Raw genomic sequence first — 16,574 nt, forward strand, 5'->3', positions numbered from 1 at the left:
CTACTCGTCTTAAATAGGAAAAACGTTGATGTGTTTGGTCACTTCTAACTTTTTCTCTAAATGGTACCATTGAACGAATGGGGCCAAGCTAAATGCCATCGAAGCGTCGCAGCGCGCTCCAGCGCCCACGTGCACGCACACAGATGACAGAGGGATGTATCAACAATTCTTAGTTAAGGTAATAACATATTTTAATATTGAAAATGAGTAGACTTTTCCTTTAACATGTTATAATAAATTATCTGTGGAGTATTTTGAGCTAAAACTTCACATACGCACTCTGGGGACACCAAATACTTATTTTACATCGTAAAAAAATCTCATAATATGACCCCTTTAAATTATTTAAATATGTCACATCACAGCCTTAAAGTACCCTTGTGGTGAAAATCAAGTTTTTATTGTTGTTTATATGTCTATGTGGTGTTTTCAATATGCCTTTAATATGCCTTATATGTGTCTGAATTTTAAATTTCACATTTGTCTAAAACAATTCCTGATCACATGTCCTACATTTCATGTAACTCAGTAGTCATTTGAGAAAGCTAATCCTGGCCAAATGTGAATGTTTGTGCCAATAATTACACTATAATGGTTCAAAATGACTTGGGTTGCTTTGTAACCCACGGTTAGGTCAGATATATACAAACCTAAACATGGGTTATTTTAACTAATAATCTTCGTGTTAGACAACCAGCCCACGTCTTTGATTATCTCGTCCATTACTGAACATTTTGTCTGGGGTAATGTGCAAGTAATGCGTTTCAAACAACTCGCTTTTGTATATTTTCACAACACTTTTTTGCGTGTGTATTTTGGCATTACGCAATCTAACAACCTTCCCTTTAGCTCTGTTCTGCCTGCTGTCTTGCATTATAGATGTAAGGAAGTAAACAAATAAACACGGCTAAGACCACTGCAATATCGGTGTCAGGTAAGATACCATCATTTTGACTTTCTGATGTGAAAGAAAAAGGCATTCTGTTTAGCACTTTAGGTTTTACTGTGTGTGAAATGAAAGTGCTAGAGAGAAACAGATTTGTCTATACTACCTGGAAAAAGGCATCAATTGGCATTTCCATTCATTTCAATGGCAGGTGCTTGGCAGGTGCATGCACCCCTGGGGTTTAACAACCTGGTCGCTGCCATAATTGCCTTATTGCAGTCAAATGTGGAGCCGTTAAAGCCATGTGAATGATGATTATTAGATCCCATTTACAAATGGTATAAGCTCCTGTTTTGGGTGAGAAAAGTGGACCCTAAGAAATAAATAAAGGTGTAATCAGGCTCCGATTGCCATTTTGTGGATTGATCACTTGAAACATATTGACTAGTAGTTAAAAATGCTTGAAGTCCACAGAACTTTAACTTTTAGCAACACTGTAAAGAGCTCTAATGGAGTACCTGTATACTAGACTATAATACAATTTATGATTTGTTAAAGAAAATATGTGTGACCTTTGTGCTGCTAATGCAATGCTCCACCACATAGTATACAGGAGCACATAGTATGTATGTCTAAAGCTTTGTTTTAGCCGAATTCAGAGAAGAAAGACAGAAGAGGGTCTGAGCTTCAATCTGAAGCAGAATTTAACACACTTATGTTTCTGAATATAAAATATGAACTGCAAAGTCTAGAAATGTAATATTTTCAACATTCAAAAGCTTTTTTGATATAACTTCAGAAAGGCAGAGGCGGAGGGAAAATAGTGTGACCGCCTCCATTATCCAAAATCATCTACTTCCATGCAATGTATAAGTATGTGGGAAAAAAGTATGTCCAAAACCAGAGTGTGCAAAGATAACATGCAAGAAACTTGGTATGCATAAGATCAATCAGGAGGCCGGGGCCCACGGGTGGGCCTCAGAGGATTTCCAAGGGGGCCTTAAAGGATTAGTAAATTTTTTAAATTAAAATCCAGATAATTTACGCACCACCATGTCATCCAAAATGTTGATGTCTTTCTTTGTTCAGTCGAGAAGAAATAGTTTTTTGAGAAAACATTCCAGGATTTTTCTCATTTTAATGGACTTTAATGGACACCAACACTTAACAGTTTTAATGCAGTTTAAAATTGCAGTTTCAAAAAGGACTCTAAACGATCCCAAACGAGACATAAGGGTCTTATCTAGCGAAACGATTGTCATTTTTGACAATAAAAACTATGCACTTTTAAACCACAACTTCTCGCCTTCCTCCGTTCCTGTGACGACCTCGCGCAATACATCATCATGTCAAGAGGTCACGGATGACGTATGCGAAACTACGCCCCAGTGTTTACAAGTGTGGAGAAAGAGGACCGTTCCGACATTGTTTTATGTCGAATGATAATAATTAATGTCTTTGTGTCAGTTTATTGTTTAAAATGTCCGCAAATGTGCGTTTCATATATGTAACACTTGACCTTTTCATGTTATTACGCAATTACGTGAGGTCGCGCTGGGGCGTCACAGGACCGAAGATAGACGAGAAGTTGTGGTTTAAAGGTGCATTTTTTTTTATTTATTTTCAAAAATGACAAGTACTTTGAAACTGCAATTTTAAACTGCATTAAAACTGTTAAGTGTTGGGGTCCATTAAAGTCCATTAAAGGAATATTCCATTTACTTAAAAGAAAAATCCAGATAATTTACTCACCACCATGTCATCCAAAATGTTGATGTCTTTCTTTGTTCAGTCGAGAAGAAATTATGTTTTTTGAGGAAAACATTGCAGGATTTTTCTCATTTTAATGGCCTTTAATAGACACCAACAATTAACACTTAACTCAACACTAACAGTTTTTTCAACGGAGTTTCAAAGGACTATAAACAATCCCAAACGAGGCATAAGGGTCTTATCTAGCAAAACGATTGTCATTTTTGACAAGAAAAATAACAAATATACACTTTTAAAGCACAACTTCTCGTCTAGATCCGGTCCACCGCGACCTCACGTAAATGCGTAGTGATGTAGGGAGGTCACGTGTTACATATATAAAATGCACATTTGCGGACCATTGTAAACAATAAACTGACACAAAGACATTAATTATTATCATTCCACATACAACAACGTCGGAACGGTCCTCTTTCAACACACTTGTAAACACTGGGGCGGAGTTTCGTGTTCGTCTTCTGTGACCTCTTGACGTCATGACGTATTGCGTGGGGTCACGCAGGCGCATCACGACCGGATCTAGACAAGAAGTTGTACTTTAAAAGTGTATATTTGTTATTTTTCTTGTCAAAAATGACAATCGTTTTGCTAGATAAGACCCTTATGCCTCGTTTGGGATCGTTTATAGTCTTTTGAAACTCCGTTGAAAAAAACTGTTACATGTTGAGTTAAGTATTAATTGTTGGTGTCTATTAAAGCCCATTAAAATGAGAAAAATCCTGCAATGTTTTCCTCAAAAAACATAATTTCTTCTCGACTGAACAAAGAAAGACATCAACATTTTGAATGGCATGGTGGTGAGTAAATAATCTGGATTTTTTTAAAGAAAATTTACTAATCCTTTAAGATGATTTAAAATTATTAAAAATTAACAAAACAAGTATTAAAATGAGCTGAAACAAGCAAAAATCAAGATGTTTCTTATTTTTTTGGCCATTTTAGTAGTGAATATACATCTGTCCAGTCATCCCAAAGTCTTTTTTTTTGTAAAAAAAAATTAAGTAAGTGGGGGGCTTCAAATGTTGTTGTGGGCAACTAGGGGGCCTTGAAGTGAAAAAGGTTGGGACCACTGCATTAGATGGACTCTTTTCTATGAGGCTATGAGGCCACCAAATTCAAAAAGTGAACCAGAAAACTAAACCAGGTTCTATCTATCTATCTGTCTGTCTCTGTCTGTCTGTCTATCCATTCATCCATCTAGATAGAATCAAATCATTTCATTTTCACACGGCTTCTGCTTCATGCAGAGGTTTAGAGAGGGAATGGTTAAATAAATTAGCTCTTATCTAAAGGCCTGTGTGTGGAAACGAAATGAGAAATCAGATCTGAGATCAGGGCAATCAATACCAGTATTAGTAAATCACCTGACTTCAGTCTTATTATGACCGAATTTCAAACTTTTTTTATAAAACACTGTTAAGGCATTCTCTTTGTCTTCCTCAGTACGCTCTTAGAATAAAGGTACAAAAGTTGTCACCAAGATGGTACCTTTTAAAAAGGTCCTAATATGTATGATTTGAAAAGGTACCACCCTGGTGACAACTTAAGTACCTTCTTATAGCTTTCTTTCTGAGAGTGTACCAATTTATTAAATAAATAGTAACTTATACAACAAAAAATCCTTCTGTATCACAGTACAATTTGGTCAGAATCAACTATACAGCATTCAAATTTAGGTATATTATGTATTTGCAGGTGTCCATTTCTTTTAAAACATAAATGCATCTGTTAATACATACACTTGTTTACAAGTTTAACATTTCACAAAACAGATACACAAATACTGTATGTTCATAAGTAGTACTGTGTAAATAGATTTCAGGGCATTTGATCCCTTTGCCAATTAAAATGTTTTCAAGCTCAACAGAACTGACTAAGACTGGCAAAACAACGCCAGAAGCTGTTTGTGTAACACTTTCACACATAAACAAATTATTTAAAACGTTCATGTTTTAAAGAAGATTCCTGGCGAAAAACTACATCTGTGATTTTGTTCATTTCGCATTGTGAACTCAAATAATTAGGCACCAGTTGAAAGAGACTTTCGTAAGCTGTGCGATTTGACATTTTGACTCCCATCTCTCATTTGCAATTACAAGCATTTTTTGGGCTGAAAACAAGTTCAACTTTATCTGAGGTTTGTTAACTACAACAATAATTTAGACACGCTTTCTACAAAAAGTTTTGTGCTGGGTAGCTACTACCCTGAAATCTCCATAGGTGCATGTAAACACAATTTTGCTATTTTTTACAAGTTGTGATCCTGCCTGTGAAATTCAGACAATAATCTCATAATGCTGTATCATTAAAAGATTAGGCGTATCAAAGTTTAATTTCAATCACTAGCTGGGTTTCCATTACCCTTCAAATTGCGCAAATTTAAATAGCAAATTCAAATGCGCCCAATGAAAAAACTGCAATTTCATGTACACTCCCATATATCTTGAAAAAAGGTTGGTGTTTTTTCAGGCAAATCGACATATGAATATATTGCACAATTGTTATTTTTTGCATTTACAGGTCACCAGACGTGCGTAAAAGTCACATGATCATTTGCAATATGTTTGGTTGGAGGACAAAACAGAAGAGGTGTGTTCGACTTCATGTGGCGTCACAAGAACAGACAAGCGCATGACATCTGCAAGAGCGATTCGTGAGTCGACTGCTTTGTATGCTATCAACGGTCCGTGCGGTCATGTATGAAGTCGAATACACCTGTCGCCATGGTTTTTTAAAATGATACTGCAATACAACAAAATTAGGTTTTAGTCGCAGACACTTATAAATACTTGGTGTTTTGAGTCTGTTTACATCACGATAGTGTACTTTATTTCAAGTCCTTAAAGTTTAAACTTTGCTGTGGTTTGGGATTACCCTGTGACTTCTTTTTCGAGGGTGCACAAAAGCGAAGATCGTCAAAACATGTATTTAGCTCATCATGTGTGTGGCTCGTCATGTCAAAATATGTGTTTGCCCTGTCATGTGAACCTATGTGCATCTCACGTCATGTCAAAATACATGCCTGCTGCAGGTGCATGTATTTTGGGTTTAAAAGAGACGCTTGCGTTTTCCAGATACTAGCTTAATCTCATGTGTAATGAGTTTAGTGTTGGAGGAATACTCCACTTTTTTTGAAAATATGCTCATTTTCCAGCTCCCATAGACTTAAACATTTGTTTTTACCGTTTTGGAATCCATTCAGCCAATCTCCGGGTCTGGCGATACGACTTTTAGCATAGCTTAGCATAATCCATTGAATCTGATTAGACCATTAGCATTGCGCTCAAAAATAACAAAAGAGTTTCGATATTTTTCCTATTTAAAACTTGACTTTACTGTAGTTACATCGTGTACTAAAACCGACATAAAATTAAAAGTTGTGATTTTCTTTTTTTGCGCCTGCTGCAGCCATGTTACGGCAGCAAAGTCCTTGATTATTACGCCAGAATGAGAGTATAGTTCCTAGCCATATCTGCCTAGAAAACGTTTAATTTTCCATCGGTCTTAGTACATAATGTACCTACAGAAGAGTCAAGTTTTAAATTTAAAAAATTCATTTTTGAGCGCCATGCTAATGGTCTAATCAGATTCAATGGATTATGCTAAGCTATGCTAAAAGTGGTACCGCCAGACTAATTCGGCTGAATGGATTCCAAAACGGCAAAAATCAATTGCTCCACTCTAGGGGAGCCGGAAAATGAACACATTTTCAAAAAAGTGGAGTGTCTCTTTAAGTGGGAGTATTTTGTGGACGTATTTTTTCTACACAAGTGCAGCAGGCACGTATTTTGACATGATGCATGATGCACAAGGTTCACAAGACACATCAAACACATATTTTGACCTACCCAGTCTCACGAAATTTCATGATACAGTCACGTAACTTTTTGATTTTTTTTTCATGATATTGTCACGAATTTCCGTGTTTTTTCGTGATTGTATCACAAATTTCTGTTTATGTGTCATTGTCACGCATTGATCACTCAACTCCCTTCTCCTATTTTCAAACCATTGTCGCTTCGGTTTAGGGTTACATTTGGTGTTTGCGTTAGGATGTCACTTTAAGTATGTTTTCTGATTTATTTTTTTATATTTTCTGATTTTTAAACCCTTGTCGCCTGGCGTTAGGGTTAGAGTTGGGTTTGGGTAAGGATGTCATTTTATGTAAATCCAACCCAATACGGAAGCAACAAGGGTAAGACAATCCCAGCTAACACAAATACGTACCTGTTACGTAACGTCGAAGTAATATGATGACCAAACTTACGTTGTGGCGACAGGAAAAGTGAAATTCCTGGATTCGTTGCCTCGATATAACTTGGCAACGTAATCTGCCTGTCGTGGGCACGTCGTGACAAGGTAATGGATTTAAAATTTTTGTTTGGTAAGTTTTGTGTTTGGTTCTCAGTTCAGAAAAACGACCGGTCCTGTCAGACGCCGTGCTGTGCACGCGCGGTGAAGCGTTCTGATTGAGAAGTTTTAACATGCTAACCTAAATAGAAAATAAAATAAATGTTTATATAACTGTAATGTTAATGAAATTACCTCCCTGGGACGTAACAGTTACGTTGCAAGTAAGTTATGAAATTACCAAAATAGTACGAAAGTTATTACCTAACTGGAACGTACTTGGTTACCCCGCAACGTTAGGAGACTGTACTGACTGTATTACCTCCCTAGTAACGGTTATGTTGCCAGCTGGTAAGTCATGAAATTACCAAAAATTACCAATAAATTACATAACTAGGACGTCGTGTGTTAGCTGGGATAGGACAAAACAGTTAAGTAACCAATACGTGACAATGACACGTAACCAGAAATTCGTGATACGATCACGAAAAAACGCAGAAATTTGTGACAATATCACGACAAAAAGAATCAAAAAGTTACATGACTAAATCACGAAATTTCGCGAGACTGGGCTGATTTTGACATGACAAGCCACACACATTAACATATTTTGAATTCCTGCCCCTCAAAAAAGAAGTCACCAGCCGCCACTGGCTAGGGTATAATATTATTTCTGTAAGATCGAATTGTACTGAAATCATACTACCGATCGACTTGAAACACCAAGTAGTCCAACTTTAGTCGCGTGACATCAGTAATGGCAGTGGTGGCTCGTGACTTCTTTTCCGAGGGGGCAAGAATGCGAAACTCGCCAAAACATCATCATGTGCGTCAATCGTCATGCCAAAATATGTGTTCTGTGCGTCATATTCACATTGTGCATCAAGTCAAAATACGTGCTTGCTGCAGACACTTTGAATTTGTTTATGATAAAAGAGACGTTTGCGTTTGTTAGATACTTGCTTAATCTCGTGTGTAATCAGAGTTTAGTGTTAAGTAAGTGTCTTGTGAGAAGTGGGCGTCTCTTTCATCATGAACCCTTTTGACGCATAAGCAGCAGGCACATATTTTGACTTATTACACGGCTCTCTGGAATGCTTGATTCTGATTGGTCAGTTGAGACATTTGCAGGTTCGTTCTTTTCAAATAATAACCGTTCCAAAATAATAACGCATAGCCGGCACTACTTGCACGAGTAAAATCGCTCCGCGCCAATAAAGATCAATAAAGATTGCTGTCTGTTTGGCGCCATCTTGTGACAAACACTCGACAACCACGACAAGACACAGAGAGCTTACTGAGACTGAACTTGACAAAATAGAGCATGACAGCTACGAAGCCAACACACAAAAAAATACAGAATGGGCATTTAAACTTCTCAAAGACTGGCTAAAAGAGAAAAAATGGAGACAGACAAGTATGAAGCAGAGGATCTTAATAAGGTATTACGATCATTTTATGCATCTGTGCAAAGTTTCGCGGAAGGATAAAAATGTTAATTTAAAACAAATATGCCAATAAAACGTTTCAAATTCATATTCATGTCCAGTTTTTTTTTTTATGTGGCAAGTAGCCGTGTAATAAGCGGGATAATGTAGAGGCAGCCGGTAGTTATTGGGAAATAAGCCCCTTCAGTGTGATACGGGACCCTCCGCTTCGCGTCGGGTCCTGGTCGCACTGTCGGGGCTTGTTTCCCAGTGACTGCCGGCTGCCTCTACATTATCCCTTACATAACACACAATGCACATAGATTCCCATGACACCCTGAACACATATTTTGTTTTTTTGAGGAGGAACAGGCCGCCACTGGTTAATGGTAATGCAATAGTTTTTTTTTATAAAACAACGCTAAAGTTTTGCGCAAACCTTTAATGAAAACACAGCTTCCGATAAGATCAATACTCGGGTGATTCTCACGAAACCATTGAAACACCACGGCACTAATGATTTTAGCTTTAAAATGTGTAATATAGTAACATTAAAAAGCATCAGAATTAACACAATACTGTGTTCTACCTTGCACAATGTGTGATTTCAACATACGAATTTATAATTGTAAATTTTATCTCATTTTCTGCTGAAATTCTCATTACCTTAATGTGTCCGGCTGTGTTTGAACATGCGCTATGTTGTAATTTAATCAAATTAACACAAAAATATTAAGAAAAAAAAATAAATGGATGTTTTGCTAGACTACTTTAGATGACAGAAAAAATATTTACTAAAATATTCATGTATAATAATAATGAAGAAAAATTAGGAAAATGATGTGTCCATGCCTGATGTTCTCATCCTCCGCAACACTTTTTGAGAACATGTTTAAGCACACATACAGAATTTTAATAAAGTTTGATTTTGAGTGACCAAGCACATGGACCAGTTACTTCAAGATGGCTTCCAGGTAAGATCATTTTTTTTACAGTTAATTTGAAATATTGTCTTGTCAGAATGCTTACACGACATTTTGATTATCATTACCGCAACAGATGCTTATTAAATGTTAATTTAATTAATAGAAGCATAATACTTTGATTTTAAATGCATGTGCAGAATCTCCAAATTATGTTCTTTCAGGTTTGTCATGTCATTTTGAAAATATGTCAGTGTTGATGTTTTCTGACTGTTGCAGTAATGAGAATTTTTAGGACTAATTTTTAAAATTATGTTACAAAAAGTGTTAAAAGTTTTTAAATTAATGTTCCCATTTACTCCAGGCTTTGTTTTTCAATGTCTGGTGGGAAAAAAGTAAATTTAAGCAATTTTTACATTTTCATGCTTGACATTTTTAAAACCAAGTTTTCGTGAGAATCACCCGCTCAGTAAATATTATATATATATCAAAGTTATATTTTCACAGAATGTTCTTTACATCATGTAAGATGTTTTTATGTAGAAAACCATAATCACAAAAATGACTTCAGCTGGGTTTTCACAGGCAGGGTAACAATTTAGGAAGATTAAAATTCATTTTCTCCAGTAAAGCACGGATATTGTCAACAGTGTAGCTTACAAACGACACAATTATAGCTTAATAATCTTCTACAACAGCTTTACATCTTATGTATAATTCTCAATTTACATACCAAACTCAACTGGGATCCACATAGAATCCCTCATTGCTAATTAAACTTGGCATTCTCATTTCCTGCATCCAGTGGGTTAAAGGAAGTCATTTAGTGCTGAAATGAACAGACATACAGTACGTCTTCAACTTCAAACAGAAATACATCAGAAAACCCATAACTTCTATGAGTCATCTCTTTTTGCCTTAAAGCAACTTTAAGCAATTTTCCTTCAGGTCACGTATGAAAATAAGAGGATGTTTTTTCAGATTGATATAACATCATCCAAGCGCTCTGTACACTTTAATTCTGCAGATCATTCGAGCTATATATGCAATATTTATTTTTTATCTACAAGAGTATTGACTGATCACGTATTACATTCAGTTGGCAAGGTTTGCAAAGATTATAGCTTCACAAAATAAACATCGTACAGTACAGTTGTCACATTTTCCATCACAGTACTTACATCTATGTTGTCATATTTGCTCATGCACTCTTGTTAATAGGGTTACGTGAGGAAACAAGTGAGGCAGCCCTTGTCCTTTCCCTCTGTATGTGTCGAGTGCAGTGATTTTTGTGCTATACTTTACATTAAATATGAAACACATTCATATTGGTTTTATATGAAAGTCCCTCGTGGTTTCACAAAGCGTAGCTCTTCGTGTTCAAACTGAATTCATATCTCCTCCGCTGTTGTTAGTCCAAAGGTAAGCCTTGCTATTCCCCTTCCAAATTACTTTCACCTGAAAGGAGAGGCAGGTTGCTGTTAACACTTTATCAGAGCCATTCGAGTGCATGACCTAACCGTAAACCGTACGTCCACATGAGTTAATGCTTACAGATCTCTTCTAAGGTTGATGATATTTATATATCTAATGTATAAACATATCCCATCCAACCACCGCACGGATCTTGCTTACACACTGTGATGAGACTGACGATAAGAAGATGGATCTTGCATGTGGATATCATTGGGAATTTCCCTCAGACGTCCGTTGCATTGAGACGCGGCGTCACCATATCTTGGGCTTCCAAGGCCTTTTCGCTTTTTTTGCGGACCACCGTGGCACCCTGGGCCTCGGCGTGCAGGGAATCCAGCCGCTTCTGGCAACGGAAGACGGCGACGAAGGCGCTGCGGTAGTTTCGGTTCATCCAGCCGTAAAGAAGCGGGTTGGCGAACGTCGAGCACATCGCCACGATGTGGAAAACGGTGTAGAGTAGGCGGAAGTCCTTCATGATCAGGACGTTACTGTCGATGTCGGTGGCGAGCTGGAAGGCGTGGAACGGCAGCCAGCTGAATGCAAACACCACAACCTGAAATGGACAGGTCATTTTATTAAGCATTCACTTTTAGATCTTACTACAACTATTTATATTATCCATTTCCATTTTGTCAATAGCTTTTATCCAAAGCGACTTGCAGTGCATTGAGTATGCGCATTTATTGAGCATTGAACCGTTACTAGCAGCATACAAATAACTCAATCAATACTTCTTATGTGAAAAACCTCTTCAGAGTGTTGTGTTTTGTATGTCAAAAAACTATTTTACATGGCTTGCACTCAGGATTGAGGACAAAATTCTACACACCATCATCACCAGCATCTTAGTGGTCTTGCGACGGTGCTGGTGCCTGTCGTTGCGGCCAGCTGGGCCGACGTGGTTGCGGAGTTTACTCCAGATACGGATGTACGCGAAACAGATGACGGCTAGAGGCAATACGTACTGCAGCAACAGCATAGAGATTCTGGAGAAACAACGTTAGACAAATATTAAGTAAAACATATGAACTTATGTGGAATGATAATTAAAAGTTGTGATTTTCTAGACCGATATGGCTAGGAACAATACTTTCATTCCGGCGAAATAATCAAGGACTTTGTTGATGTAACATGGCTGCAGCAGGTGTAGTGATATTAGGCACTGTCCCAAAATAGTCCCCTTGGTTACTTTCGATAGCAGTGGGCTATTTTCAGGCACTGCGTAATATCATTGTGCCTCCACCAGCTAGGTTACAGCAGCAAAGTCCTTGATTATTACGCCAGAATGAGAGTATAGTTCCTACCCATATCGGCCTAGAAAATCGCAACTTTTAATTTTCTGTCGGTCTTAGTAAGTACAGGTGATAGTAGTCAGGTGATGTTACTACAGAAGAGTCAAATTTTAAATAGGAAAAATATCCAAACTGGTTTGGGAGTACTTCGACTCGCCTGAAAAGTCCGCTCCCCTTCTCACTCTCATAATGGGAGAGGGAGGGTGTTACTGCGCCGAGTCGAGGTACTGCCAAGGGTGCTATTGCGCCATACAATATAGTTCCTCTTTTAAATCTGCTTAGAAAAGCGCTGCGTTTTGTTTTGTACCACCAAACTTGCTCGTATAACTGCTCGTCTTGAATAGGAGGAGCGTTGATGTGTTTGGTCACTTCTAACTTTCTCTAGATGGTGCCATTGAATGAATGGGGCTAAGCTAAATGCTATCGAAGCGTCGCAGCGCGCTCCAGCGCTTACGTGCATGCACACAGATGATAGAGGGATGTATCAACAATTCTTAGTTAAGCTAATAACATATTTTAATATTGAAAATGAGTAGACTATTCCTTTAACTTTTCAAGCGGCAACGCATGCGTTAGTCAATCAGATCGCCTTATGCAAATAACCTAGGCAGAGTCAGCCAATTACATTTATGGAAGACCAGAGCAATTGTTTTGGGGCCACTGTGATTGGCTGTTGGCCACGCTTCAGACAAGCGTTAATGCTGCGTTCAGACCAGCCGCGGTAGAGGTGTCAAGCGTGAGTGATTTCAATGTTAAGTCAATTTAAAGATGCGTTGATGAACGTCTTGCGGCGCGAATGAGGCGTTTAGCGGGGCAGAAGCGATTCCGCCTCATTCGTGCGTCTAATTTGCGCGAATTGAGCTTTGCCGCGGCAAACGCACGAGTTAAAAAACTTGAACTTTGGTGTAAAAACGCACCGCGTTAACCGATCAGGAGCTTGCGCTAGTAGTAAAGTGATTACAGGAAGCGAGCGGAGTCACAGAAGCCCCTCCCATGACGCGAATTTTCGCATGAATGTCTCGATGACTAGAATTTTACACACGGCTTTCACACGCAAATGAAGCGAGTAAACTCAAAATGTTCAAGCGGCAAACTATGACTATGAGACTTGCATGCATCAGTTGACCTGAAAATGTGTAAAAACTGTTTTCATTTGAGTTTTGCGAAATACAACTTTTCCGAATTGCCTGAAAACTGCATGAGTAAAGAGTTTTTGCAATATATGGGAGTCATTGTGAAACTGACATGTTTCCATTGGCCGTATTTTAAATTCGCAAGGTCAATTTGCACATTTAAAGGGCAATGGAAACGCAGCTACTGTGGCAAAGACAAACCTTACATTTATCAGAGAATATGCTTTCAGAGAAAATGCTTTAGCTATTCTGTACTACAGATTAACCATTGTGCGAAAAATATATCCTTTTTAAAATGGATACATTTTTTCTATGCTTTTAGTGTGATATCTATGATTTGCATCATAAATATGTCCTGTTTTATGTTTGCTTCAATGGTAAAAAAAATCATGACCCTGTGAAATCAAGGATTTATGTCTCATAATCATCTAATGGTGAGATAAGGAGCATCGAAGTTTGATTTCACATTGATTTCAATCTTTGACAGATGACCTTACTAAGTCAATATTTAAGATATCAAGGTTATAGATATATAAATCACAAAAAATAGCTTTAAATAGAAAGCTGGTTTTTCACAAGCAGGGTCACAAATATAGGCTACTGGTATATGAATATTATATATATATGTATACAAATCTGTTGTGTTTTCGGTCCAATTCGGTTGCTCTTTCAAAATGAAAGTGTCAAATAGATTTCATTAACGTATCAGCATGTTTTTAGTAATTATAAAGATCTGAGAACCTGAAGCTCGATTTACTCTCTATTTAATCTCATTGTTCTCCAACTGAGAAATTACAAAGAATTCATTTCCTTCACAGACAGCTCAATAAAAATACTCACGAGTATAGTGTGCCATCTGTGCTACTTCCAGGCCACTTCTCTGTGCAAACTTCGATGGACTCATCTGGAGAGAGCTCCACAATCCCATACTCCCTAAAGATAGCCAGGGGGCTTGCCAGAACAGCACTTATCACCCAGGTGAAGGCAATGACCAGAAAGCACGTGTCCTTCGACATTCGAGTATCTAGGTGATGAATAATGCATTTGTGTCGATCCAGCGCAATTACGTTTAGTGTAATCGTGGAAACGTGGACAGCGAGACCTTGAGCATATGGAAGAGTGAAACAAAGCACTTGTCCAAACTTCCATTCTCCCAGTAGAGTATAAGCCAGAGTAAATGGCAGGCACAAAGTGTTGACGAGCAGATCAGCCACGGCCAGGTTTGCAATGAAGAAGTTGGTGACGGTGCGAAGTGTCTTAAATTTGTAGATCACGTAAATCACCAGAGAGTTCCCAACCACGCCCAAAAGAATGATGGTACAGTACGCCAATATCAGCACCACCTGGACACCGAGAAGCTTGGTGCTGTCTCCAAGCTCTAGCAGGGGATGGTTCAGGGTCACATCAGATGAATCCTCACCGATGGTCGGGTCTTTGCTCCCAGCGGAGCCATTGATTAAACTTAAGGAATCCATTTGTCACATGGCCATGTTATGCTGTGGAGAAAGACCAAGATTTGCCCTTAGGTTTGACATCTACAAAAAGGTGAGATAGATAGACCAGAATTTACAAAATGACATATAAAACATGCTTTCCAAATGTGGAAATTGGACGTATATACAATCAAAGGGAATGCATTAAAAAGAGAACCAGGTTTGCATTCATATCACACTCACCAGTTACAACCAGATCTCCATACAGGAGCATTCATTTTTTAGTCTTCACAGCATGCATTTTAGTAAAAAATCTCAGCTACAGTCCCATGGTTTTCTATGCAACAGGCACAGATCTAGCCTATTTATTTCTCCATTCACATGTATTTTCATTGAAATTTCTAGTTACACGTATTAAGGTAAATACACTCATATAAAGCTGTTATGAAAGGTTCTTATCTGTGATGCCATAGAAAAACCATGTTTGGTTATCCACAAAATCCTTAATTAAAAAAAATCTTTATTAAACCTCTATGAACCTTTATTTTAAGTGTACATCCTTTAAGAGGTCTTTACGCACGGCTTTTCTGCGCTCATCCACACTTCAGTCTTTATCTGATAGGCAAGCCAGAGAGATGAAAAATACACGGACAGAGAGTGTGTCCGTCGGACACCATTATCACCAAAAGACGCGCACACGTTCGAGTCCATGGAAACTTCACGGCGCACTTCAGTGCGCGCATAATAGTCCGTGACTGCGCGCCCGATGTGTAAACGAGCAAACGATTACAAACCTGATCTTTATTATTTATTGCAGAAAGCGAAAAATACGTTTGGACTTAAATAAATGACTCACCAATGTCCAGTCAGTGCGTTCACCTCGCCGTGTCCAACGATGCGCTCTTCACACCAGGATACATAACGAGCGGTGCTGTTACAATAGACTTATACCTATAGATTGAACTAGAAAAACAACTACACATTTGTTAAAACTGATGGTTTTGCCCTGGAGGAAAAGTGCCGAGGTTCAGATGAAGTGCAGCAAATGCGTCTCTGACGCGCACGACGGAATTGCACTCATACACAATGTAGATGGACTGAAGCCAAACCCACAAGCTGAGTGACTTCAACGAGAGGGAGACAGAGATGAATGAAGATGCTTATGATGATTTATCTTTGTTTTTTAATGAAAATGAATCATGACATCCCCAACAACGCACACACATAGCGCACTCGTTATTTATTTAGTAAGGCAGCGCGCATTTATTTTCACCACTTTAACTATTTTAATTTAATGGATTTTAACTGCCAGGCAAAATTTTAAATGCAATAAGAGCTCTAGGGTGAACAAGTGAACATAATATAAAACAAACGTGGAAACAGATGAGGAGCAATTGCGTACACTGAAAAGCAATTGGGATTTTTTTCTAAACTTAACTCGTTTTGTGAGATACATTTAAAGGCGTCATGAAATCTAAATTGATTTTTATTTTAGTCAAATTTGTTCGGCTTAAGTGTATCTCAGATTGATAAAATTCACCTTTAGAAGATAAGCATTCAAAACTTACAGTACAGTCTCTCACTTCCCTAACAGATCAATGATTTTTATGGCCTCATTCTGGGTTGCAGCCCCCCACCCTTGACTTGTAAATCCAAGTTGATTGTACTTGGGTCCTTAACACAACTGGCAAAAAACAAAATCAAAGTTGCCAGAATTGCATTTTTGATTTTTTTAAATATTATTTTGGCACAATAAATGCACATACTTGTTAAAAAATTACCCAACATTTATTGATTTTCAATATATTCACTATCTTCATTTGCTTTGTTTTTGAACTTGAAAATCGTTGATACACAGACGTTAAATAACTTTAGGTTTGC

At 37.9% G+C, this 16,574-nt stretch overlaps 1 protein-coding gene across 4 annotated transcripts; it reads right to left on the minus strand.

Moving 5' to 3' along the window:
• Positions 1-8,637: 8,637 nt before the first annotated feature.
• npy2rl (neuropeptide Y receptor Y2, like) lies at positions 8,638-16,536 on the minus strand. 4 transcript variants are annotated; one of them, XR_008644649.2, is made up of 5 exons: positions 15,550-16,535; positions 14,101-14,756; positions 11,665-11,821; positions 10,995-11,388; positions 8,638-10,817 (listed from the first exon to the last, which is right to left on the minus strand). XR_008644649.2 is itself a non-coding variant. In XM_055205937.2 (4 exons), exons 2-4 carry the CDS (start codon positions 14,733-14,735, stop codon positions 11,059-11,061), a joined length of 1,122 nt encoding a protein of 373 aa, XP_055061912.2. In that variant the 5' UTR covers positions 14,736-14,795; positions 15,550-16,536; the 3' UTR covers positions 8,638-11,058. The 4 variants fall into 4 exon arrangements, 2 of the variants coding, with proteins under 2 accessions (XP_055061912.2, XP_055061911.2); XR_008644650.2 differs by having other exon boundaries at positions 10,914-11,388; positions 15,550-16,534; XM_055205937.2 differs by having other exon boundaries at positions 8,638-11,388; positions 14,101-14,795; positions 15,550-16,536.
• Between the last annotated feature and the right edge of the window lie 38 nt (positions 16,537-16,574).

The sequence above is a fragment of the Misgurnus anguillicaudatus genome, chromosome 3 (genome assembly GCF_027580225.2).
Source record: "Misgurnus anguillicaudatus chromosome 3, ASM2758022v2, whole genome shotgun sequence".
Lineage (NCBI taxonomy): Eukaryota > Metazoa > Chordata > Actinopteri > Cypriniformes > Cobitidae > Misgurnus > Misgurnus anguillicaudatus.

Excerpts from the sequence above, each read along its gene's own strand:
- npy2rl (XM_055205937.2), bottom strand. The coding sequence starts at position 14,735 with ATGGATTCCTTAAGTTTAATCAATGGCTCCGCTGGGAGCAAAGACCCG. Across the intron at positions 11,822-14,100 it reads ACAGATGGCACACTATACTC|AATCTCTATGCTGTTGCTGC; the intron begins GTGAGTATTTTT and ends TTGTTTCTCCAG. Across the intron at positions 11,389-11,664 it reads CTAAGATGCTGGTGATGATG|GTTGTGGTGTTTGCATTCAG; the intron begins GTGTGTAGAATT and ends TGTCCATTTCAG.